This window comes from Ahaetulla prasina, chromosome 3, assembly GCF_028640845.1.
Source record: "Ahaetulla prasina isolate Xishuangbanna chromosome 3, ASM2864084v1, whole genome shotgun sequence".
NCBI classification, from domain to species: domain Eukaryota; kingdom Metazoa; phylum Chordata; class Lepidosauria; order Squamata; family Colubridae; genus Ahaetulla; species Ahaetulla prasina.
The window spans coordinates 55,714,072-55,738,560 of record NC_080541.1 but is presented as its reverse complement, the minus strand read 5'-3'; the positions used below and the strand labels follow the sequence as shown (position 1 = coordinate 55,738,560).

Genomic DNA, 24,489 nt, shown 5'->3' with positions numbered 1-24,489 from the left:
TTATCAACCACTGCTACTACTGCATGTGTTTGTGCATGTCTTTCATTAACACAGGGAACTAAGAGTATAAACAAAGGTTGACCAAAGCTGTGCTTTATACTCAAGAGTCCCTATACAAATTTATCATCTTGCTTACCATAACCTTGCTGTTGTCCAGGATAACCTTGCTGAGCTGGATATTGTTGCTGTTGATAGCCTGGTTGTTGAGGTGGGGCTTGGTATGCATCTTGCTGTTGGCCATACTGAGCATTACCTGAAATAGGAAATGAAGCAAAAACAGTTAAATGCTGTTTCTTCTGCATGCGTGGTTGTTTTTTTTTTAAGATGCACAGCAAACACCACAAAAAACAAAATGAAAATGCAGATTTATATCAAAAACTAAGAAAACAAAGAAAACAAACCAAAACAGAAGATATTCAGCCAAGCTGCAGTTAAAGCCAAATTTGCAAGGCTAAACTGCAGTATTTTCACATCTCTGCCAAACGAGTATTACTTTTACTGGAACGTGATGTCATGACTTGATAAGGCCATGACTATGCTAAACAAACAAAAAAAAGACAAAATTAAAGACAGCTACAGAGCACAAACTAGCTACACAAATCAGCAAGCTGTTTCCTAGTGGCACTATATTTGTATGTGTACACACACAAAATATAAACTGGACCAATGAGTTTATATTCAAATAAAAATATTATTAAAGAACAACTAATAGTGTTATAATAATTTTACTGCTGTTAGAATGACAAACTTAAAATTGTAAGTTTAGATGTTTGCAAGAAAGTAGTTCCCTGCAATTCTTAACAGCCAGCAACTAAAACACTACAAGAGCTTTGCATGGGCAGGAAACAAGTTAATGTTGTGCAAGAAATGTTTGCTCTTTTGTGGAAGGGGAGAGGAAAAGTAATGTATGTGCGCATGTGTGTGTGAAGGTATATAGATACCTCCTTCGTAGTAATGTTGTGAGGAATCCTCATAAGGCCTATCGTAGCCTTGTTCAGGATACGACGGTTGCTGATAACCGTAATCACTATGACCTACATCAATTCGACAAGAGACAGGAAGAAACGTTAATGGCCTCTGAGTGAAAACCCTATGAATATTTCATTTTACTGAAAAATCAGTGTCAGCTGGAAATACATGAAAAAAAAAACCTTCAAATTAAATTAGAAGGATTCACCAATAGGACAGGATTTCCTTTCTTACTGAATGAACATGTGACAGGAGGTAAAAAAATCAGCTAATGAAGTAGTTTTAGTAACATCACAGCAAGGAATGGTCTTACAGCTTCTGGTAAAAGGGTAAAAAAATTGTTTTTTTATGAGATCATTTATGCTTCACACATGTAAAGAATTATTTAATTACAATGAACAAAGAATTCAATTATCATACTTTGCTAAACACCTGTTCTACTTATCTTCAATTCAAAAATGTATGCTATTAAAAGCAATGTGAACTCTATTATATAATGTTCAATAAACTTTCAATAACCTTTATATGATTTTACATGACATATTTATTAAAATACTAATAAATTATCTAAAATCTAATTAAAAAAGAAAAAAGAAAAATGAGGCTATCCTATACATACAAACATAACCAGTAAATGCTACAATCTATCAATAGGATCTGCTTGACATTTTTATTCATATCAGATACCTGCTTGTAAGAATCTAGTTCATATGCAGTATTGAAAACAATAATGGCTTTGGAAAAAAAGACATTTCTTTAAAGTCTATGCTAAAGTATTTTGTTTTTTATTTTTTTGTGATGGGCATCACAAATTTAATTCAGCTATACTGCAATTTATTTTTGTTTTGCATTGTATCTTCTCTACAGCTTCTCAGAGAAAGGGCTATTTATAAACAATATTTTATACTCATACATTATGTGTTGTACCTATTTCAAATATAACAGAGTTCGCAAGTGCAAAAAGTATTCCCCAGACAGTACCTAGGGCTTGCCAATATTCCCTTTATAGCCCACAAACTCTCCCAGACTGAGTGGCACTGTAAACTTGAGACTTAATTTACATTTCAAGAGCTTTGAGAGTAAAAATGGCTGCCTTAACTGATGCAGATCCTTAAAGTAGCCATTTTATCTCTTAAAATCCCCAACCCTGCCTTCAACAGACCAGTCCCTTCTTACGATTGGAATTAGACCTTGACAAAGTTTGTTGTGACCCCTGAGATGACACAAGTTGCGTAACCTTGCCTCAACTTACCTAGCAGCAAATAAAACTTAGGATACTTTTTACAATTATTTAAGCAACACCTTAAGATTATTAAACTTATATTGTTACATTTTACTTTGTACATAAAACAGTCAGACAGAATCCACTATTTCTTTTACAAATGATTAATAAGAATTTAGAGATATTTTCTATGCAACTTTTCTTACCGTAATCTTACATAGCACAAAATAGATTCTAGGTTGGTCCAGCAAAAGGTGTGCGAAACTGATTTCATGATATACAAATTAAGTAAACCATAAGCATGGGGATCACCAGTGGTAAGTAGGTTGTTTAAAACTTAGCAAAAACAATTCAGGAATATTTTTTTTTCAGAAAGTAAATTAATTTGAAACAAATATTTGCAATAAATATTAAATTGAAAAAATAATCTACTACCCACCACGAATTTTAATACATAAAGTGTCGTTCTATCTCTTACAACTGCAACCCGTATCTATTCAGCTTGTACTGAATCATACTAGTTAAACATATAAATTAAAAATCTGAATTCTTAAGCAAAAAGTCTCATCATTCATATATTTTCAGGATATACAAAGAATCAGCTTTCTAATTGTGTTGTAATACTTTTCAGGTAATACAGTTCAAAAACTCTATGTAATTTCCAGAATCTTAGAGGTGGGGAAACTATTATATATTTTTCAGAAAGAATGTGATTTACTGAATTAAAAGTATTGAATTTGGATTGGGAAATCTAGATAATGAATGAGACTCAGCTACATACATTTATTATGTAATTTAGGGCAAATCATTCTGTCTGTCCTATCTATAGGTTTACAAAACAGGAGGAAGTGCTTTGTATGCTACTTCAAGCCTCAGAATGAAAAGTGGGGTTGAACATCTTATAAATAAATAAATTTGGTGTAAACAACTGTGCCACTTTTAAAAAAAATATGCAGAAAAAATATACTTTTGAAAGACCATTTCTGCTTTGAGGATTTTAGGATGAAATCTATTTTAGCAGACAAGTTTCTATTAAATCTTACTTTAAAACAACTTTCTATAAGTGAAGTATTATTATAAACAGACATATTACATAACCACTATCTGTGTGGGGAAAAAACTTGAATAGCAAAATGAGGGACTTATTATAAAAATTGTATTGTGGTACTTGAGTTAAATTACAAATATTTTGAGAAAGCAATAAATTAATATTATTCTTTGGGTTTTCAAACTATGGAACTTGAAAACGTTGATAAATAAAATTATTCTAGTGATTAACAACTAAAACTTTGCTCAACCAGTGATTTTATGTAGGTATCACTAATAATGGGCAGGTATATAAAATGGGAAAGTTAACATTATGAGAGATTACCATCAGGGTAATATTGCTGGTTCATGCCTTCTGGAGGACCCTGTCCACCATGACTGTATTGGTCCCCATAATAGTCTTCCTGGCCTGAGTACTGCTGTGGTGGGCCTGAAAAACCACAACCAGTCAATATGTAAATAATTTATTTTTTTCTGTTAACACGCTCACTAATTTCTCAGTGTAATTTGAGAAACCCTCTCACCTACAGATTTCCCCCACCCATAGCATTGTTTCAGAAAGTTTACTTAATGCTTTGTGTTTAATACATGTACGTATTGTAGAGAGCATCTTGACTGTATGATATACTAATTGTGAATTTACATTTCACAAAGCATATAGACAATATATATTTAAGCTGCCCTCTGAGACAGAAATACAGATTTCAACATTTATTGGCAAGGTAGTGATTAGTTTAGCCTCAATTTATTTGTAGGGAAATGTAATATGAGACATTTTATAATGGCTAAATGTCAGGATGCTTATAGCAAGCAAAATTTGTCTCAAACGCTGAGACAGAGGAGGCTTCTATGCCTGCAATAACTAAGAGAAACTGGATGGATAGAGTAAAAAAAGTGTTCAACTTTTAAACCTTACCTTGCTGTGGAGGTCTATATGGAGGAATCTGCCTTTGTCCCATCATATGGTTTCCTTGATTAACTTGGCTTATCATTCCCATTGGTGGCTGTTGTCCCTGATAATGTTGTGCCCCTCCCTGGGGTATATTATACTGTTGAGATGGTGGTTGCTGATGCATCATTGGACCTACAATGAGAAGAAATACAGCAATGTTTAAGGTTTTTTTTTTCAATTCTGTAATATTAATTTCTCTCAATAGCACACAATTTATTATGTTTTAATCAATCCTGAAAATATGGCGTAGGATTCTCTGCATGAAAAATGCGCATAATCTACCAATCTATAATCACAGGTATCTTTTCTTTTAAACAAGGAGTCATTTTTATGTATCCCAAGCTACCCTCATGCAGACATAAATACACACACACAGATACGTATCAATTTACAAAATCCATGTTCTTGTTTTCATTGTGTGTTCTGAAGCATTAGGTTATGAGATTCACATAGATATCTGGATTACTTTGTTTTTATAACCTCTTATTTAATAAATCTTTTTTGTAGCACATTCAAGATGTATGACACGGATTTTTTTTTTACTCTGTATAAATCAAGTTATTTTATGACAAAGAGAACTATTATGGCATAGAACAGGGATATCAAACTGGCAGTCTGTGGGCCAGATGTGTCACGTGCAGGCTATGCCCACCCCAACTCCACAAAGGCAAAAAATATCATGATATGTCATGTGACGCAATCAAGTTTGACACTCGTGGCATAGAATATTCATAGAATCACTGGATTTTGATCTCAATGCTTCAGTGCTTTGTATATTGTAACTAATACCCCAGTTGTTCACTCTGCTTTTCACAACTTTTTACTTACCTAAACTGATCACTGTTTTAGTGTCCTTTGGACCAAATATAAGCATTATCCCATTAAGCATAATTGTTTTGGAAGAAACCTTTTGAAAACCCGCTACATCCAACATAACATCCAATTTATGTTATATAATAGCTGTGCCACTCTATGCCTTAATTCAAAGCATTCATAATTTTATAATTATAATCGTATTCATAAAAAATTCAGAGTGCAAAATAATAGACATCAACCTTCAATCAAGTTCTCTCATTTCCTTATTTGCCATACTTACAATTGTTTGCACAATTATTTGGGGGGGGGGGAGGTGTAATAAAAGTGAGAAAAAAGAAACTTTTAAAACTTCGTTCTATAACATGTACAAGGGACTGTTGTCAAAAAATTAAATTGTATATAGTGTATATCTATTAATAACATTTGTATCTCAGAAGCTTACAATCATCAAAGTGAAAACCACCAACATCAAAATAAAACCGCAGGGAGCCAAAAAAGAGACCAGGAATGATTGTTCAGATACGAAGTAACCAGAGAGAAGGCTCTCTTTGTCATAACCACTAGTAAAGCGTCTGATAAGAACAGATGTAGCCTTTTTCTGAGCATTCAAGAACTCTTGCAAAGGATATGCTATCCTTTTAGGGCACTAAAAAGTAAAACTTATTGATAAATTTTATAACAGAAACCATTGAAAAAGATTAAGAATCACCTTTTCTTGACAGTAAAAGTTAACTTATTAACAGTGAGTGAATAAAATCAGTGCAAATAAACACCCTTTTTAGAATAATTTTAATAAGAATTTTAAAGCATTGCCTCTTGTGATAATTCTACTTTTAGCAGAAGGCCAACAATCTATTTCTTTACCTTGATTTGGCGGCATATTTATATTTGGTCTGGGACCATAGCTGGCCATAGGTTGTCCTTGGCTTATTGTCATCTGACTCTGTCCAGGTATACTTTGTGAAGATGGCACTGAATGATTATAGGCTCCCATTGACCCATGATTATTTGAAGGTATACTCATGGAGTTGTTTGTCATGCTAAGTTGGCTTGGTCCAGGTCCCTGTATGGGCATATGGTTAGGTCCTTTGAAAAAACAAAAAAATGAAAAGTATCTTTAAAATAAATAATAAAAACTAAAAAATATTTCATACTTCAAAAATGTCATGAATAATCATAATGAATTTTCAGTTCAACACCTGTTACCTACAATAGTAATATAGTAATATAATAGCAATAGGTTCTCCTTTCATAATAGTTCATTCTAAAAAGTAGTAAATTTATACAAATGGATAGTGTATCTATTTTGAGGTTTTAAAACTGTTCAGAAAATGGCAGAAAAAGTTACTACACTGCAGCTACAATAATAGATACAGATAATTTATGACTACCGGTCATAAATATACATCTAACGATTTTTATATTGAATGTTATCATTGTCACTCTCTTTGCATTATACCATTAGCCTAGGACAATGTGAACATCTCAATCTCCCTAATCAGGTTAGGAAACAATAAATAGTCTTTGGTTAATAGTTTGGTATTTTAACAGCAATGTTAAACATTGCTGAACAAAACTATAAACCATGACTCATATCCTATTGTCTTCCAAGGTTTGGAACTTGTGGTCTGCCAACATCATATAGCATGACAACTGGCAAAAAATTATGACAAAATACCTGAAGAATATTTGACTTGCTTACCCTGAAACTTTAATTTCCAATATTATGTTCTCATATATGCACCACATGTATCTAAAACATGATCTGAGTTCAAACATTCTATGTTAAATTTGAAATTGGTTACTTTAACGATTCTGGAAGCTTTTCAAGCTCAAAATGAATAGAATAGAATAGAATTTTTATTGGCTAAGTGTGATTGGACACACAAGGAATTTGTCTTGGTGCATATGATCTCAGTGTACATACAAGAAAAGATACGTTCATTAAGGTACAACATTTACAACACAAATGATGGTCAATATATCAATATAAATCATAAGGATTGCCAGCAACAAAGTTACAGTCATACAGTCATAAGTGGAAAGAGATTGGTGATGGGAACTATGAGAAGAAGAAGTGCAGATTTAGTAAATAGTGTGACAGTGTTGATGGAATTATTTGTTTAGCAGAGTGATGGCCTTTGGGAAAAAACTGTTCTTGTGTCTAGTTGTTCTGGTGTGCAGTGCTCTATAGCGTCGTTTTGAGGGTAGGAGTTGAAACAGTTTATGTCCTGGATGTGAGGGATCTGTAAATATTTTCACGGCCCTCTTCTTGATTTGTGCAGTATACAGGTCTTCAATGGAAGGCAGGTTGGTAGCAATTATTTTTTCTGCAGTTCTAATTATCCTCTGAAGTCTGTGTCTTTCTTGTTGGGTTGCAGAACCGAACCAGACAGTTATAGAGGTGCAAATGACAGACTCAATAATTCCTCTGTAGAACTGAATCAGCAGCTCCTTGGGCAGTTTGAGCTTACTGAGTTGGCGCAGAAAGAACATTCTTTGTTCTTTCTGCACCAACTCAAACAACCCCATTTTGAGATCAAACTCAAAAGAGAGCTGTTTATGTCAGGAACATCTAACGTAACAACAAAAGTTTGTTGCTGGAAGAAATATAAATTGGATTATGCTAGTGAGGCAGTTACTTTGAAGTGCAAATTAGTGATACAGATGGTCTTCACCTAACTTTTGTTCAGCGACCATTGGAAGTTACAATGGCACTGAACAATGACAGTGTTCTTCACTTTGAAGACACTGTTCTTCAAAGTTAGATCTTTGCAGTGCCCCCACGGTCATGTGATCAAATTTTTGGTGAGTGGAAGCCTGCTTGCATTTATTTTCACAGCGTGTGCCTCAATTCCACTCAGTAGCCTATCTCCCCACCCCCGCCAACATCTCTGTCTGTTTGGCTGCTCTCAACTCCATCGCTGTCTCCAGCTGCTGAGAAGGTGCATATAGCAAAAGTATATACTGGCCGTTTGTAAGGTCTCCTGCCAGGCACAAGGCAGCAGCAGCCGAAGAAAGAAGACAGAGAAAGTCAGCTGGGGTATCAGCAAAGTGCACGGCAGTCAAGGATAGAAAGGGAGGAGACAGGCAGGTGGGGGATTGAAAGAGAGGCGGAAGGTCCTCAGCTAATGACAGCATGGTTGTGGCCTAACAAATGCAACCAGGACTACCAAAACCACTTTCACTAAATGATGCGGTCATGTCATGTTTCATCTAATGAACATTTAGCTTACTGATGAAAATTCTGGTCTCAACTAGCAATAGAAATAGCACTTAGATTTATATACCACTTCACAGTGCTTTACAGCTCTCTCTAAGTGGTTTACAGAGTCAGCATACTGCCCCCAACAATCTGGGTCCTCATTTTATCCACCTTGGAAGGATGGAAGGCTGAGTCAATCTTGAACCTGGTGAAATTCGATCTGCCAAACTGCTGGCAGCCGGTGATCAGCAGAAGTAGCCTGCAGTACTGCACTGTGCCACTGTGCCACCGTGGCTCTGTAATTAGGATTGTTAAATGAAGTCTACCTTTATTTCTATACTAAATTTGTAAGAGCTAACTTGAATGAAATCAAAATGTGATTCAGAGAATGTGGCAAATCAGAATTAATTTTAGTGAACAAGTCAGAAAAATCAGAAAACAAACCATAGCTTCTATCCATAATGTATTCCTAGAATACACCAGAAACAGAAACCACATATCATGATTAATCTTATAGGCTTATACTCTACCAAAGTTTTAAACATTGATTTGGATGACATAGATCCTCTTGTTAATCTTAGGATAGGAAGAATAAGAGGGAATAATCAGCACATTGTTCAATAATATGTTGCTTATTTCACAGAGAGTTCCAATTAGAATACTGCCTGAACACAATTTTGGTTATTTTCTTTGATAATCTATTCAATCATGTATAAATAGTACCATGTTTTCCCGAAAATAGGACATGTCCCGAAAACAAGACCAAGCCTGATTTTTGGGGTGGACCTAAATATACGGCCTCCCCCGAAAATAAGCACCCCACCTCTCTTACACATACACATGTCCCTCACCCCCCCAATCCTCCCAAGGTAGCCACATCCCTGCGAACTCCTGTGCCCCCCGTTCCTTTCCCCACCTGTGGCCTGACTGTAGACCTCAAGCGCCTGCTCCTGCACCATGGTAGCAGCCCGCCTGCTCTCGCCCCCGCGCCCAGGTGCCACATCCGCATAGCTCATGCTACTGAGTGGCCGCCACAGCAGCCCCAGCGCAAGCATTGCCATCCTGGGGCTTCCTTGGCAGGGCAGCCACTTGCAACAGAGAGGCTTCCATGTGCGGCGGGCAATCGTGGAGCCTGGAGCATCCCGCAGCTGGGCACAGGTCTCGGCGGGGATACTGAGGCACTGCAAGTGTTGCTGCTGCCGCCCCCAGAGGCCCCCTGCAGCCAAGCTCAGCCATGGGAAAGGAGCGTTGGCTGTGGCTGGGCCGGCCAAGCTGTGTCAGTCTGGCGTCTCACTGCCGGTCGCCTGGAAACAGTAAACTGGACCTGCGATTGGAACGGAGAGCAGGGGGAAAGGGGAGGCCTCTGGTGACTGTCACCATAGAGTGGGAAGCACACTCCCAGAGCAGCCGCTACCCTGGCTGGAAGCCACAGAGGCAGAGTTTGGGGGAAAGAAAGAAAGACTTCTGCTGCTTCTGCTTTTGGCTACATGCAAGGAAAGCAGCAGAAGTCTTTCTTTCTCTCCCCCAAACTCTGCCTCTGTGGCTTCCAAACCCCAGCCAGGACAGCATCCGCTCTGGGAGTGTACTGTCCATTCTGTGGTGACAGCTGGAGCTGGACCCTGCAGGAAGAGCTACCCCAGGCCGTGGTTTCCATGCTGGTGGTGGGCGCCAGCAGCAATGGCTATGAGCTCCTCAAGGACCTGGTGCCCACCAGCTTCACTCACATCAACGTGGCAAGGCCTGGGAGGTGCATGGGGAGGGGCAGGCACTCATGTGGCTTGGTGCCTTCGGGCCACTCGCGTTCTACACACACATACATACACTGCAGGAGGGCTTTATGGCGGCACGTGAAGTGAGTCTCTCTCTGCCGGACTCCTGGCTATGGTCCGCCCAGGCCTCCTGTACCCCCAAAATAATAAGACCCCCGATAATAAGGCCAAGCCCTTATTTTGGAGTTCAAAAGAAAGTAAGACCCTGTCTTATTTTCAGTGAAACATGGTATGTTACATATATTGTCTCATTAGAAGAAAAACTAGGTTAAAACTATACTTAACTACTACACGTAGTCCTCATTTAGCAATCACAACTGGGACTGACAACTTGGTTAAGCAAAACTGTCACTAAAGGCTACTTATGATTTTATTTCAGTTTTCCTTTGCTTTACAGAACTGTACATTCACGCTGTTTTTTCATCACTATCATTAACTGCAATGATTGTTAAATGAGGCAATTGCTAAATGACGACTACCTGTCTTTCTGCCTGACAGTTTAAACTTAGGATTAGAAAGTTAATGAAAAATATTATAATCAGTAGTTCACTTGTTTTTTCTTGGATTGAATCCCTTTACAAAGTGATACTATTGCAAACAAGAATAACAGAAAGCAGTGCAAAAGTATTTTAAAGTTTCAGAGGTATGATTTCAGCTACCTGTTTTATACTATGCATGTCATCTTATAATTGGTAAAACTTATAATTGGTAAATTATAATATATATAACTATATAAATGACAGAATAACGAATTAGCTGCTTGGTTGATATGACAAGCATACAGCCTTTCTTGCTTCTACATGTGTTTATTGGCTGTACACAGATTAAAACGACATGAATTCTATTTTTCTTTGCATGTTTTCTAAACTCTCTCTCTCTCTCTCTCACTCTGTGTGTGTGTGTGTGTGTGTATGAAAATGCTCCCTATGCTGAGACTAAAATATTCATTTTGGGTTTGAAAAGAATGATAACCGATAGAAATCTGTGGCTCATTAGCTGGACATAAATATGAATTAGTCTTTCCATATTACAAGAAATGTTAAGTCAATTTACTCAGAAGACTCACTATGATTGAGAATTTATTCTTCTAAAACTATGCTTAGATTTACAGCCTAGCTCTTTAATTTGCTATTGGAATTTTATAGGAATTTTGATGACAGTTTAAGGAAATAAAACAGAGCTAAGAGCATGGTGATATGAAATAACTTGAACAAATATGAAAAAAGAACAATTTTGGAAGAAACTTTAAAAAAACCAAATCCAATACCAGAGCATTTTAACAAACATCCTGAGAAACTGTCTTTCAATAAGAAAAGATTCTACCTTGTCTGACAGATCTATGCTTAAAAAGCAATTTTCTCTATAGGTATAGTAAAATATAGACCACTATGAAAAAACACCAATAGCTTATACCTCTTTATTCTCTTTAAAAAAGCTGTTTTAAGGTCTGAAATAATTCTTCTAAGATATTTTTCACATGAACTCCCCAAAGAATAGCTTGTCATTTCCATCTGTTTTGTCATGCAGAAGATTAGTAGAAAAATAACTTAGAAAGATAATCAAAATTTTACTAAGTTCATTTCCTCTTTATCAAACTAATTTAACAGTAATTATTTTAAATAATTTATTCCAATGAGAATGCATTCATCCATAAGTCAGTATCTTTCTTTAGCAAGCCTTGTAATGACTCTGTACTGTATGGTTTCAGGCACACTAAATTTAGCTGGTTCTGTTCAAAGGAATGCCCAGGGGCAGTCTGATAAACATAGAATACAGGTCACGTAACTCTCTAACTAACAAACTCTAAAAGAACTTGTACTCAAGAGCATTCAAAGTAGTTTTGTCATCAACAATCTTCAATCCCTTGAGCACACACGTTGTTTCAGTTGCTGAGCAACCTGGTGTTAATATCTCTAGAAGAAAAACTTACCAGGCATCTGGCCGTTCATCTGGTTCTGCATGTGTGGAGCAGGAGGGCCCCCACCTACCATACCATCTGAACTCATACTGTGAGTACGTGGAGGTGGGGGAGGGCCACTCTGATTCATTCCTCCAGGACCCATTGGCATATTCTGTGTGGGTGGCTGAAAAATAATTTAGTAAAAAAGGTTATAATCCAACAAATATACAGTATGTCTTCACATACGTATCTACAACTATATCGTAGTCCTTGTTTTTTTAGCCTACTTCTATTCTGTTTTACATGGCTTTGAAGAACAGTGCTGTTTCTGAATGACTGTGCCCTCACAATTCACTAAATGATTATTTAACTGGTAGCTTCAATCATTGTGTATCCTTTTTATTAACTATGCTGCAAGGGATGAAAGACTGATCTTTTTATTTATTTATCAAATTTATAGCCACCTGACTCCATAAATGACTCTGGTTGCATACAATAAAGAAAAACGAACGACACTATCTGGACAGAATAATAAGCATACTACTTAGCATACACATTCACCTACCCTAAGCCTAAGACCTAAAGAAAACACCATGATCTTAAAGACTGAATAAGGGGCTATACAAATCTTGGGGAGTGTGTGTAGGAAGCTATACAAATCTTGGAGGGGGGGGTGAGAGTGGGAGCTATTCCAGAAGGCAAATGCTGTGACAAAAAAGACTCACTTCCTGGTTTCTGTCAGATGTTACTGTTGCATGCCAACTCTTGACTATTTGTGCAGGACAGCCAAAAATATACTAGCGACAGATAGTCTGTTGGATAGTCCGGCACTATGCCATTAAAGCACACATAAAAGAATACAGGTAGTCCTTGACTCACGACCACAATTGAGCCCAAAATTTATGTTGCTAAGTGAGAAATTCGTAATGTGACTTTTGCCCCATTTTATGACTTTTCTTGCCACATTTGTTAACTGAATCACTGCAGTTGTTAAATTAGTAACACGATTGTTAAGTGACTCTGATTTCTCCATTGACTTTGATTGTCAGAAGTTTGCAAAAGGTGGGACGCTTCAACATCATAAATGTTAGTTATCAAGCATCCACATCTAAATCATGTGACCATGGGGAAGCTGCAACAGTTATAAGTTATAACTTCAAAGTGTTACTAAATGGAGTGGTGTAAGTCAAGGACTACCTGTATTTATTCCTGACAACAGCTTTCTTTAGTATAACATTAAAGAAGTAACAAGAGAAAATTTGAGTAATTCCAAAATCTTACAGTATCAAACAAAACCATCAGATACGGTGAAGTGTATTCTAGGAGAGTTTAATATAAAGAGATAAATTTTAGGGATTAAAGATTTTGTTAAGAATTTCAACAGGTGATAAACTTCCAAAGCCCAATCCAACTTTCTATAAATATCTCTCCCATTTGAGAGGAAAGACTCTTATATTCAAGAACCATAAATGAAGTTGTTAAATAAAAGAGGATGATTTCTGAGGCGATATATTTGTAAATGATAAAATATGTCACCTTCATATTACTCTAACAGGTTCTCAACAGCCCATATAATATCACCTTTTTAGTATTAAAATTGAGAAGTTACCATATTAATTAACTGTTATAATTAAAAGTATACAATTAGAGTTAGAAGACTGATATCATTACAAAATTTACTGCTACTTCACAGTAAACAATTAGAACAATTACAATTACAGTAAATACAAAGCAATTACAAGAAGCGTAAACCTTTTCTCTTCCTTCTTCCTTTTATACTCATATATTACTGTTTAATCAAAATTCATCTTGATTTATTTAATATGAAAATACTGCAAAAAATTCAAGGTTTCTTCATCAAAAATCAAATGTTGAAATAACATTTGAGTTGAAATAACTGCCTGTTTAACAAAAAGAATTAACTCAGAATTAAGGCTTCGTAAGTATAAGGCATTAAATTTGATCTTACAGGAAAAAAGGTTTGCCAAAGAAAGGTTGAAAGCTATAATACTATACAATATTCAAGTGCAAACATAGTATTTTTAACATTAAAAATGGTAATTGCTTCAAACCGCTTAGAAAGGACAGTAAAGCACTGTGAACCAGTATATAAATTTAAGTGCTATTGCTATTCTACCCAGCATCTAGGATAAGTTTCACTACAACTTTTTCCTGTAAGATCAAATTTAATGCCTTATGAAGCCTCAATTTTGAGTTAATTCTTTTTGTAAAACAGGCAATTATTTCAACTCAAAAACATTTGATTTTTGATGAAGAAACGTTGAATCTTTTGCAGATTCTTATCATTATTACTATTATTATAATTCCTTGATGGTGGAGTCCATCTTCTGTTGACCAAAATGTATGACTGCTGATATCACTTCTGGTTGCTGAAGATGAAATTGACAAGAAAGGAATATACAATAGCAATATCCTGGCATAAGACTGGGGAAGTATTCTGTACCATGAAGACTTTAACAGCAACACTTCTGAGGTCAAGATGTATCATCTGCATATTGATGATATCTGACCTCACCAGATACAAACTCTGAAATTCAAATGGGGCAGGAAAATCTTTTTTCCATTAGGTCGCTTAACACCAGCCAGTCAAAAAGCAACCTGAAAGTCATCAGACCATGGCAATGAATTTTGAAGAAACAATTACAATGTACTTCAAAACCACAGCACTTTGCAACTGCCTCAAAACAAAAACGGGAAAACCCTGTAATACTGATGAATTCATTCTACTCAGTTCTAAAGCTGCCTTAAGTGGTAAAACAGGTATTTAAACTACAAATCCCTAATTGTTGTTTGAAACGACATCATAGAAAGGAATTTATATTCCACAGGGATCACTGCCCGGAAATGTGGATAGTAGAAATCTATCCAGTTGTAATGTTATTTAAAAAAAGATACTTCCTAGAAATTGGGTTCAAACACTGCATATAACAAGACAAGTTATATAATTCCTTTAATAAGCAGAATGACACTTTCTATAATTCTGCTTTTCTAACACAAGATTAAGAATTTCTCTACATTGACCTGGTTTTATATATCTTTGGAAATAGTACATTTTATTAAAATAAAGTTCACAGACTTCCACATAAATTGTTTCTCATAAAAAGTAATAATGAAATCATCTCAAACATTCAACATTTGAAACATTTGCTAATGAACTAAGTATTTTAATATATGACCATTAAATATTTAAATAAAAACAAAAGATCTGATTGAATTCATAAAACAATTGGCTAAGATCTACCTAAATGTTCAAGAGGTAACCTGGAATTAAAAAATTTCAAATGAAAAAAATTATAAGGACCTAACACAAAGATGGATATAATACTCAAATATATATTTAAATATGCATTAGGTTTAATAATATAATTCTTATGTTATGAAAAGTTATAGTCGTAATATACAATACTCAAAGAGTTATTAAACCATAACCATATGCATTATAGCAGTGGTCACCAACTGGTGGTCCATGAGAAAATTTTGGTGGTCCGCAGAAAAATTATTTGCATTGCACTAAATCAGGGGTCCTCAAACTACGGCCCCTGGACCAGATACATGCAATCAATGTTTGTGTTGCTGCAGAGGGTCTTCCCCCTTTTTTGTGGGTTGGAGGGGGACAGAAATTCTGACTTGGGGTCTGCTTCAGCCTCCTGGTGCAGGGCTTTGGGCAAAGGCTGGAGGGAAGTGCTGTGGCAAGGAGCCGGAGGGCCTTGTTCCAGTGAGACTGCATCATGCCTGGAACCGTCTGACCATCTCAGCCCGCTGAGCCTCCAGGTGCTGGTATCTGGCCTTGCACTCTCGCAGGTCTTCCCTCTGCTTGGAAAGCCTATGTTTGTAATCCTCAGTGAGGTGCTTCTACTGAGCCTCCTCAGTCAGATCCAATTTGAACTGAGCTGTTTTGCCAACTCTTTCTTGTGGTGGCTGCTTAGCTCGCACAACTGCTTCCTCTTGGGGCCAAAGGAGCCCGGATGGGGAAGCGAGGAGGAGCTGGGAGGGGAGGGGTGAGTAGAAGCTGGTGAGGTGGCCCTCGATGTGACATTGAGTTGGTCCTGCCCACTCAGTTACATGACCATCTAGCCACACCCACCCAGCTGGTCATTAGGCAGATCATATTAGTGGTCCGCGGGATTTAAAATTATGAATTTAGTGGTCCCTGAGGTCCGAAAGGTTGGTGACCCCTGCATTATAGCACTTTTCTGTAAAATATATCTTTGTTTCTCAGAAAATGCAATTGGTTTTTTTGCATGGTACTTACTGGTGGTAATATAGATTGCATGTTTTGATTGGAGTCTGCTATTGTGGCTAAGTAGACCAGATTTGTATGCAACAGCTGCTGGTACCTAATTTTAAACGAAAAAAATTAAGTTAAAAAAATTCCCACATGATCGTTTTCCACTAACATATAGGTTATAATACTGGGATATTTCTATAATTTTCAACTGTATAATTGGAGAAAAGTACAGCAATGATAAAATATTTCAAGAATTATAATCAACAAGATAAATTGAGGATAACAGACTATTTTTGCTATTATTACTGGTAAAGCTTATTTCAAAGTATGATCTTTTATATTTAAATAACTCACTACCAGCCTTGAGGTAAATTATTCTATATAAATAACTTCCATATTTTTGTTCAAAAACTAAAAAGCATAGTTGACAAACATACCTAAAGCATAAGATAACTGTTTGAGGGAATAAACTGAATATACAGTATGCGCGTATATCACAGTGGCTTGATTCATACATAAAGTCATGGCTTGGAAACCATATTGTTTGGGTTTTCCCATCCAAAGGACATTTTGGCATAGTATAATTTTGATTTTTGAATAGTGAGATATGATGAAGGCTTTTTATACTTACCCCAAGGCCTGTTCTGCTTTCCTCTAAGCTTATAGAGAAATACTGTTATTCTGATTTGTCTACTGAACCATTCTTCTCCATACCTCCATGTTACAAAACCAATTCAGTGACAAACAAGTTGCCTTAAATATATTATTGCTTGATACAATGACTGTGTACAGGTAGTCCTTGACTTAACAACCATTAATTTAGCGACTGTTTGAAGCTGCAATGGCACTGAAAAAGTGATTTATGACCGTTTTCACGCTTACATCCCAGTGGTCACATGGTCAAAATTCAAAAACTTGGCAATGGACATATATTTATGACAGTTGTCCTATCCCAGGGTCAATGTGATCGTGATTTGTAATCTTCCTAGCTGGATTCCAACAAGCAAAGTCAATGAGAGAAACCAAGAATCATTTAATGACTGAATTATTCACATGACAGCTTCAGTGATTCACTTAACAACTGTAACAAGAAAGGTAATAAAATGCAGCAAAGCTCACTTAACTGTCTTACTTAGCAGTAGACGTTGGGGCTTAATTTTGGTTGTTAAGTTGAGGACTACCTATAATTAGAAACAGATTCATATTTTTCCAAATACCTGTTATGCACTATAGGTAGTACTTGCTTAACAACCATTTGAAGTTATGATGGCTTCAGAAAGAAGTGTAAAGCACTTTTGACCATTACAAAATATAGCACACAGACCTCCATGGTCAAGCTCAGTGCATGCCTGGACCTCAGCTGACCAAAGCCAAGCAGGGACAGAGCTTAAAGTCCTTTTCTCCCTGCATCCATTGAGCTCTCTGCAGAGGCAGGCAGGATTTTGAGCTTTGTGCCTGCTTGAATTTCATCAGCTGAGGTCCAGGCATACATGGAACTTAGGGTCCTTTTCTTCCCACCTCTGTGGAGAACTTTGTGGAGGCAGAGGGAGAGAGATTTGAAGCTCTGTGCATGCTTGGATTTCAGCAACTGTGGTTTGCTGAAACTCTAGACACTAAAAGAAGGTTAGTGTCCTTCTTCTCTTGCCCTTGTGAAGCTCTCCGCAGAGGTGGGGAAAGGAGTCTATGGGGTCCATGCTGCTTGTACTTCGGCAGCAGAAATCCAAGCATGAACAGAGCCCCCAAATCACTCCCTGCTTCCCTATAACTTTGCAGGCATGGAGAGAGACTCTCTTTGCTTAACAACTTGTGATACCACATAACGACTGCAACAAGGAGTGTTGGAATCATAGTCAATGAGCAAGATGTCACAGGGATGTCTTGCTTAATGACAGCTTCATTGAACAACCAAGACTCCAGTCCAAACTTTGGTCATTAAGCAAGAACTACCTATAGCTTGGTCAACCCTTTATACAGCAGGAAAAAACTCTCTCCCAAGCTTTCTAAAACTTGGAGGAAATTGATGTGATATATAATAAACCAGAATTTTTTTTATAAAAAAAAGATATTCAAGGAAAATAATGGCTCACTACTTCTGTGTTGTTAACCTGAAGTGTGGACATATTCATATAGCCACTAGGAGTCCAGGCTGATATATTGAAGTTATCGTTAACTTACTGAGAGCATTCCAAAGTTTTGCCTTTATTCTGGTAGTCCATTATACACTGAATCAGGTGATTATTTTCATCCAACATCTGAAATAACAGAACAGATTTTTAGAATGAGATAAACTAGTACTGACTGAGCTTGAACCCATCTGTTTTACCTTCAATACAGATGTCAAGGCAAAGCTGCAAAAAAGCTGAACTTTGTCAACATGTGTTACTTAACAACTGTATTTAAGCACCATTTCTGAAAGTTTGGCAAAAGACTGATTACTTCCCTACAGTTACTTGTGACAAGATTATAGCTAAGTTATCATTTGTCATTTTCCCCATTCTTATAAGATCATACAGTTCAGCTTTGCAGTATTATTTTTTACCAAAAAACTCAAGTGATCAGAATGGTAAGAGAAAAATAACAGGAATGAACTCTTGCTCTGTTCCTTTGTTGTTCCGCCAAATCTCTGCATACCTGCATGAACTTCTGTGACACAAAAATATAAAACCAGACCCTCAGTTGCATAAGAGTGCACCCAGAGTTGATGGGGGTTGGATAGCGTACAAATGTAATCAACAATAATTGTAACACAACAGATTTAACAATTGCTGATAATAAAGCCAAAAGAGTTTGGACAGTAGACACTGCAAAGCAGAAAAGAAGAAACTAAAGAAAGTCACACAATACAAAAAGTTGCAAATAGAAGTAGGACAACTACGGCAAAAGAAAACATCGGCATTGACAAAATCACCATCAGTCAATTGCAAGAGGTAGTTTTACTTGGAACAGTTTACAAACCTTTAATACCATCAAACAACACATACAGTATGTGCCTATCCCGGCTCCTTGGCAAGAATTTGAAAGGTCTCACTAAAAATGCCAAATTCAGACTAAAGATCTGGCTGACTATGTAACTATTTATTTGTCATGTTTATGTAGTGTATGCTGGAGGTGATGACTCTTTGAGAGCTGTATGAAACAAAATTTCATTTTAATGTATGCCAATTAATGTATGTTTAGTGACAATAAAGTTATTCTAAGTCTAACAATAATAAAACTACATCAAAAAAGATTCCCTTAGTTATCTCTCCCATTGTTATAGAGCTATAGTTTTACTTCTAGTTAAAAGATACAAAAACCAAACAATAGCCTTTCGAGATTTTTTTTAACAATAAAAACTATTTCATCATACCACAGTCTCTCACACATCTATCAATCATTTTATATGAAAAACAACAAAGTCTCTTTCAAAGTAGATATTTAGTTTTGGGAAGAAAAATTAAGAATATCAGAATAGGATGAGTCAGTCATACAAAATTAGAACTCAAAAAACTTCACTTAAATATGGTAAATGTTTGACAATAATCATTTTATACTACCTTCCTTGGCTACTCTTAAATAAATGACTTTTCTGACATTTGGTCAAGCACATTTCATGGCTAGGTTTCAAAAGGAAAAATCCGAAGTTCTTCTAAGCAGGAGTGTCAAACTTGCGTTATCACAGTGCTGTCACATGACGTATTGGGACTTTTTTCCCCTTCAGTAAACCCGGCAGGGGCAGCACGTGATGCAACCGGTTCACAGGCCGTGAGTTTGACAGTTCTAAGGGGTATCAGTTGTAACAGACAAAACAGATTGATTTTAACAGATCTACTAAATTATATTACTTTAGTTATTTAAAGCATCTTTTTATTTTCATTGGAAGTAGCTACAAGAGATTTCAGTAGTAAAATAAAATTGCTTGGTTCAGCAAAAAGCAAAGCTACTTCTTTAATGGAAATCAAATCAATTACCTGTCATCAATATTTCTTTTTTGAACACTTAATATTTCACACTGATTTTAATTAAAGGTTAACCAATTTATAGTATAGTACAGACCTGGGCAAATTAAGGCCCGCGGGCCACATCCGGCCCTTTGTACGTCCCTGTCCGGCCCGCGTGAGGCCAATCATAAACACCATAAATTAAACTTTTATTTTGAAAAATAAATTGCACTGGTTCAATAATTGTTTTTCTTATTTAACCAATAGACCACAGTTTCACATAACCTAATATACATATTTACAGAGTGCTTTATTCTTCTGATTATCAGTACCAGCTATTCAAAATATTTAATTTAAGTATTTTACAATGAAAGAAAGTTGGTGGCCCTCTGACACAATTCAGGCTTCTCATGCGGCCCCTGATAAAAATTAATTGCCCACCCCTGGTATAGTATATCAAAATTATAGTATATAATAGGTAGGAAAGGAACTATATGGTATCCTTATGAATAAGCTTAGAAGATGGGGTAGGCAGCATGGTGTCGTACTGTTTTCTTTAGGGTTGGTTTCACTCTGGTGACTGGGAAGGTGAAGTCTGCCCTCCTTCCCTATTATGTGGGGTGCCACAGGGTTTGATATTTTCTCCCTCCTGTTCAGCATCTACACAAGGCTACTGGGTAAGACTATCTGTCATCATGTGCTGATGACAGCATGCTGATGATAGCCAATTATATATTTCTACTCCTGATAAATTAAGTGATACTGTGAATGCTTTATCCTGGTGTTTGGAGTCTGTGAAGAGTCTAGATGAGGAACAACAGCCTTCAGTTGAATCCTGACAAGCCTGAGTGGCTCTGGACTTTGGACCTGACTGATTCCAGGACTATGCCATCTTTGGTGCTGGATGGGATTGCACTGTCCCAGATGTGCAGTACACAATCTGGGAGTCGACACAAAATTCACAAGCAATCAACAGGTGGTAGTCATGGCTAGGTGAGCTTTGGATAGCTTTGTATCTTGCACCACTTGTGCCCATTTCCTGGATTGGTAAGCCTGTTTAAAATCATTCCAATCTGAACCAATGTGCTCAACCTGAGATTGTCCTTTAAGAGTATCCAGATGTTTCAGCTGGTACAGAATGTAACAACAGGGCAGTTGTAATTTGCTCCTAGAATAGTGCATGTTAGAGCTCTGCGAGCTGCACTGGATACCAGTTTACTTTCAGATCCAATTGAAGATGCTGGTTTTAACCTTTAAAGCCCTTCATGCCATGGGACTGAACTGAGACATCGCCTCTCCCCAGTTATATCAGCCCCTCCTTTTAGGTCAGGAAGAGAAAGCATGTGGTGAAAGCATCAGCTAAGGATCTTTTGGTGGGTTCCAGGAAATAGGCCTCTGCCATGGCACCCATCTGATGAACATTCTTCCTAAGACTAGTTTAGCTCCATCCCTTTGATGTTCCAGAAGTCCTTCAAGACCTAGTTATGTTAGCAGGCCCAGAGCTCCCAGGGAACTGGAGGCATTCTTCAATGGCTTCATTGCTGAGCTGGACATTCTTATCCCCTCTTTGCCTAGATTTTGTAAATTTGTTTTTTATGATATTTAGCTTTTAGTGTGGATTTTTACATTTTATTTTTATATTTGTTTTGTTGATTAATATGTGCCACCCAGAATCACTATTTATGAGACAGATGGCTATATGAATGTGATTAATGAATAAACGAAGTAGTCTGAGCAGAGATGAATGACTAGTCCAAGACTTCATATTTTTAGCTTTTTTTTTAGCTGCTATAATTTGTGAATAACATCAGTGATCTAAGCCTTCTTTTATATTGTAACATGCACCAACAAGAATTTCATTTTTCTTTAAGGCTACATACAGTATGAGCAACTGTAATAACCAAATCTCCAGAGCAGTTTTTCTAGTTTTACAACTACAGAAACATTTTTCAACAATAGTTTTAAATCACAAAACTAGGTAAACTCTATTAACATTTTCCACAGCACTTAGCACAAATCATATCATGTCTTTTTAACTTGGCTGTAAACCGCCCTGAGTCTTCGGAGAAGGGCGGCATAGAAATGTAAATAATAAATAAATAAATAAATATGCTCACTTTTTGTCCGATAGACAATATTCAAAGAGAAACAAAAATACACACATTGTTGTCTATTCTCTATCTTCCATCCTTTTTATATATAGTGTATTGATCTTATGATATGGTGACTAAGCTGCATAACTTTCAACAAAAATACTTAAATATATCTTCAGATGAAAGTAGTGTAGCTCTTTAACCCTAAAGGTTTAAAACTAATCTTACCTTACCTATTTAATTAAACTTTATTAATGTGTGTCAGCAGGTGTAGCACTCATCTTGGTTGGTCTTAAAATCCTATTTTTCAAGCACAAGCTCACTTCCAGGTTCTTTGGAGTCCAAAGATATACGAATTAGTATGATGCTACCTTTTATTCTCATTACTTGTTTCACTAATAATTGGAAAGCTAACAATAACATGCTGTCATATATTGTCAGGAATGCCCCCATCAACAGCCCAAAACATTACCTGAATTTCTTTTCTACTACATTTTAATTTACTTCTACTTTTTGTTTTAGGTATGTAGCTATTTTTACAAAGTATGCTAGTTATGGCTAGTTCAACCTTGGTTTACCCAGTAACTAACTAGCTAATTCTCAACAATCCAAAATTCATGCTTTATGGATCACAACCACTGAATTCTGAAAATGAACTAAACTACAAACACACAATGTGGTTTAGCATTCTGTGAAACCACAGCCTATCTCACTAAAATCTTTTTCTACACTTCAGCTCAGCCTTCCACCAAGGTTGTATGCAAGGTTGTTATCCAAGGTTGTATGCAAACTTCCAAGATCCACCTACTAGCCATTAAAAACAACTGAACTACAATACAACCAGAAGACGCTAAGAATATTGTCTTTATGCCTGGTTTCTTCAAATAAGGTGCGGAGTTATATGGACTATATCTAAGATCACCAAAACAAACTATATTATCACTGTATATTATTCAACATTAATAAGAGCTCCAGTCCCAAAGGTGCTTTTTCAAGAGGCAACTGGACTTTCTGGTCTTCCTTTGAAGACATTTTGCTTCTCATCCAGCAGCTTCTTGGATGAAAAGAAATGTCTTCAAAGAAAAACCAGAAAGTCCAGCTGCCTCTTGAAAAAGCACCTTTGGGACAAGCATGACCTGGATGACTCAGAATCTCCACAGACAAGAGCTCCAGTCATCTCACTATCCTCCAGAGCAGGAGTCTCCAACCTTGACAACTTTAAGCCTGGTGGACTTCAACTCCCAGAATCCCCCAGCCAACATAGCTGGCTGGGGAATTCTGGGAGTTGAAGTCCACCAGGCTTAAAGTTGCCAAGGTTGGAGACCCCTGCTCCAGAGATCCCTTACAACAGTCACTCTCTTGATTTGGAGTCGGTCTAGGTCACCTGAATTTACAACTGAATTGCCTCCCCATCTATTTGCTGTACTCGCAGGCCATATTTTCCCTCGGTTTATTAAACCATAGTTTTACCCAGTCTCCTTTAGAGTTTGAGCTGCAGAGCTTGACACAAGCCGGGATTGCACAAGAGGTTAGACCACAACGGAGACGGACCTCTCGGGTCATGCAAACACACAGGCCCAAATTCTTATGTTTTTAGCACCCTTCGGCCCAGAGTCGTGACCCAAAGCCTCGAAACACCCAAGAAGGCGACAGTGAGGGGAGAAAAAGAAGAAGAAGCTGGGCATTAAATAAAAGACTTGTATCCGACATCATTGCCAGGTCACGAGCGCCGGCCTCGACCGACCTCCAGGTCAAGCCCACGCGCAGGGGAGGACGGGGCAGAATCCCGACTCTCTCGCTCCCCACCCCGCTTCTACACGGGGCGAAGCACCCGATTTCCCCCGGGCTAGGCCCGACAGCTCACCTTCTGGATGGCAGCCGGCGTTATCTCGCCTTTGCCCCGCTGCCGGGGGGCAAACGCCACCGACATCTTGGGTTCCCGGCTGAAGCCGCCTCAGCGCGCACGGTGGCTCCCTCCTCGACGCCTCTCGCGCAGCGGCGGCCAAGAAAATCTCCAGAAAAGACGGGCCACTTGAAGGAGGAAGCAGTTACCCGTTGGGCCCAGCCATTTCCTGCTTTAAAAAGCGGGGGTGGAGTGGAGGTGGGAGGGCCTGCTACGTTCATCAAATGAAACCGGGCAACGTGCTGTTTTATTCAACGCTTTGACAAATCGTTGCGGGTTTTTTTCCCCCAACGATTATTTATTTTTCATGAGCCAAGGCATTTCTAAGAACGTTACAATAAACGCGCTTCCCCCTATGATAATAGTACATTCCTACTACCCGACTTTCTCCGAGCTCTAGAGCTACGACAAATGCTACAGCTTGGCAGAAAAGTGAAGTGGGGG

General features: G+C 37.4%; 1 protein-coding gene across 3 annotated transcripts in view; it reads right to left on the bottom strand.

The window, feature by feature from the left end:
• SS18 (SS18 subunit of BAF chromatin remodeling complex) overlaps window positions 1–24,227 on the bottom strand; it is a 33,673-nt gene extending 9,446 nt beyond the window's left edge. The window contains exons 1-9 of one of the 3 annotated variants that reach the window (XM_058176034.1): window positions 24,007–24,227; window positions 18,305–18,381; window positions 16,154–16,238; window positions 11,911–12,064; window positions 5,871–6,092; window positions 4,155–4,322; window positions 3,564–3,668; window positions 942–1,034; window positions 137–253 (exon numbers count right to left, since the gene is read on the bottom strand). In XM_058176034.1, the coding sequence (XP_058032017.1) occupies window positions 137–253; window positions 942–1,034; window positions 3,564–3,668; window positions 4,155–4,322; window positions 5,871–6,092; window positions 11,911–12,064; window positions 16,154–16,238; window positions 18,305–18,381; window positions 24,007–24,072 (1,087 nt within the window). In that variant the 5' untranslated portion in view covers window positions 24,073–24,227. The remainder of the gene's footprint in view (window positions 1–136; window positions 254–941; window positions 1,035–3,563; window positions 3,669–4,154; window positions 4,323–5,870; window positions 6,093–11,910; window positions 12,065–16,153; window positions 16,239–18,304; window positions 18,382–24,006) is intronic. The other 2 variants (XM_058176035.1, XM_058176036.1) reach the window with 2 other exon arrangements.
• Between the last annotated feature and the right edge of the window lie 262 nt (window positions 24,228–24,489).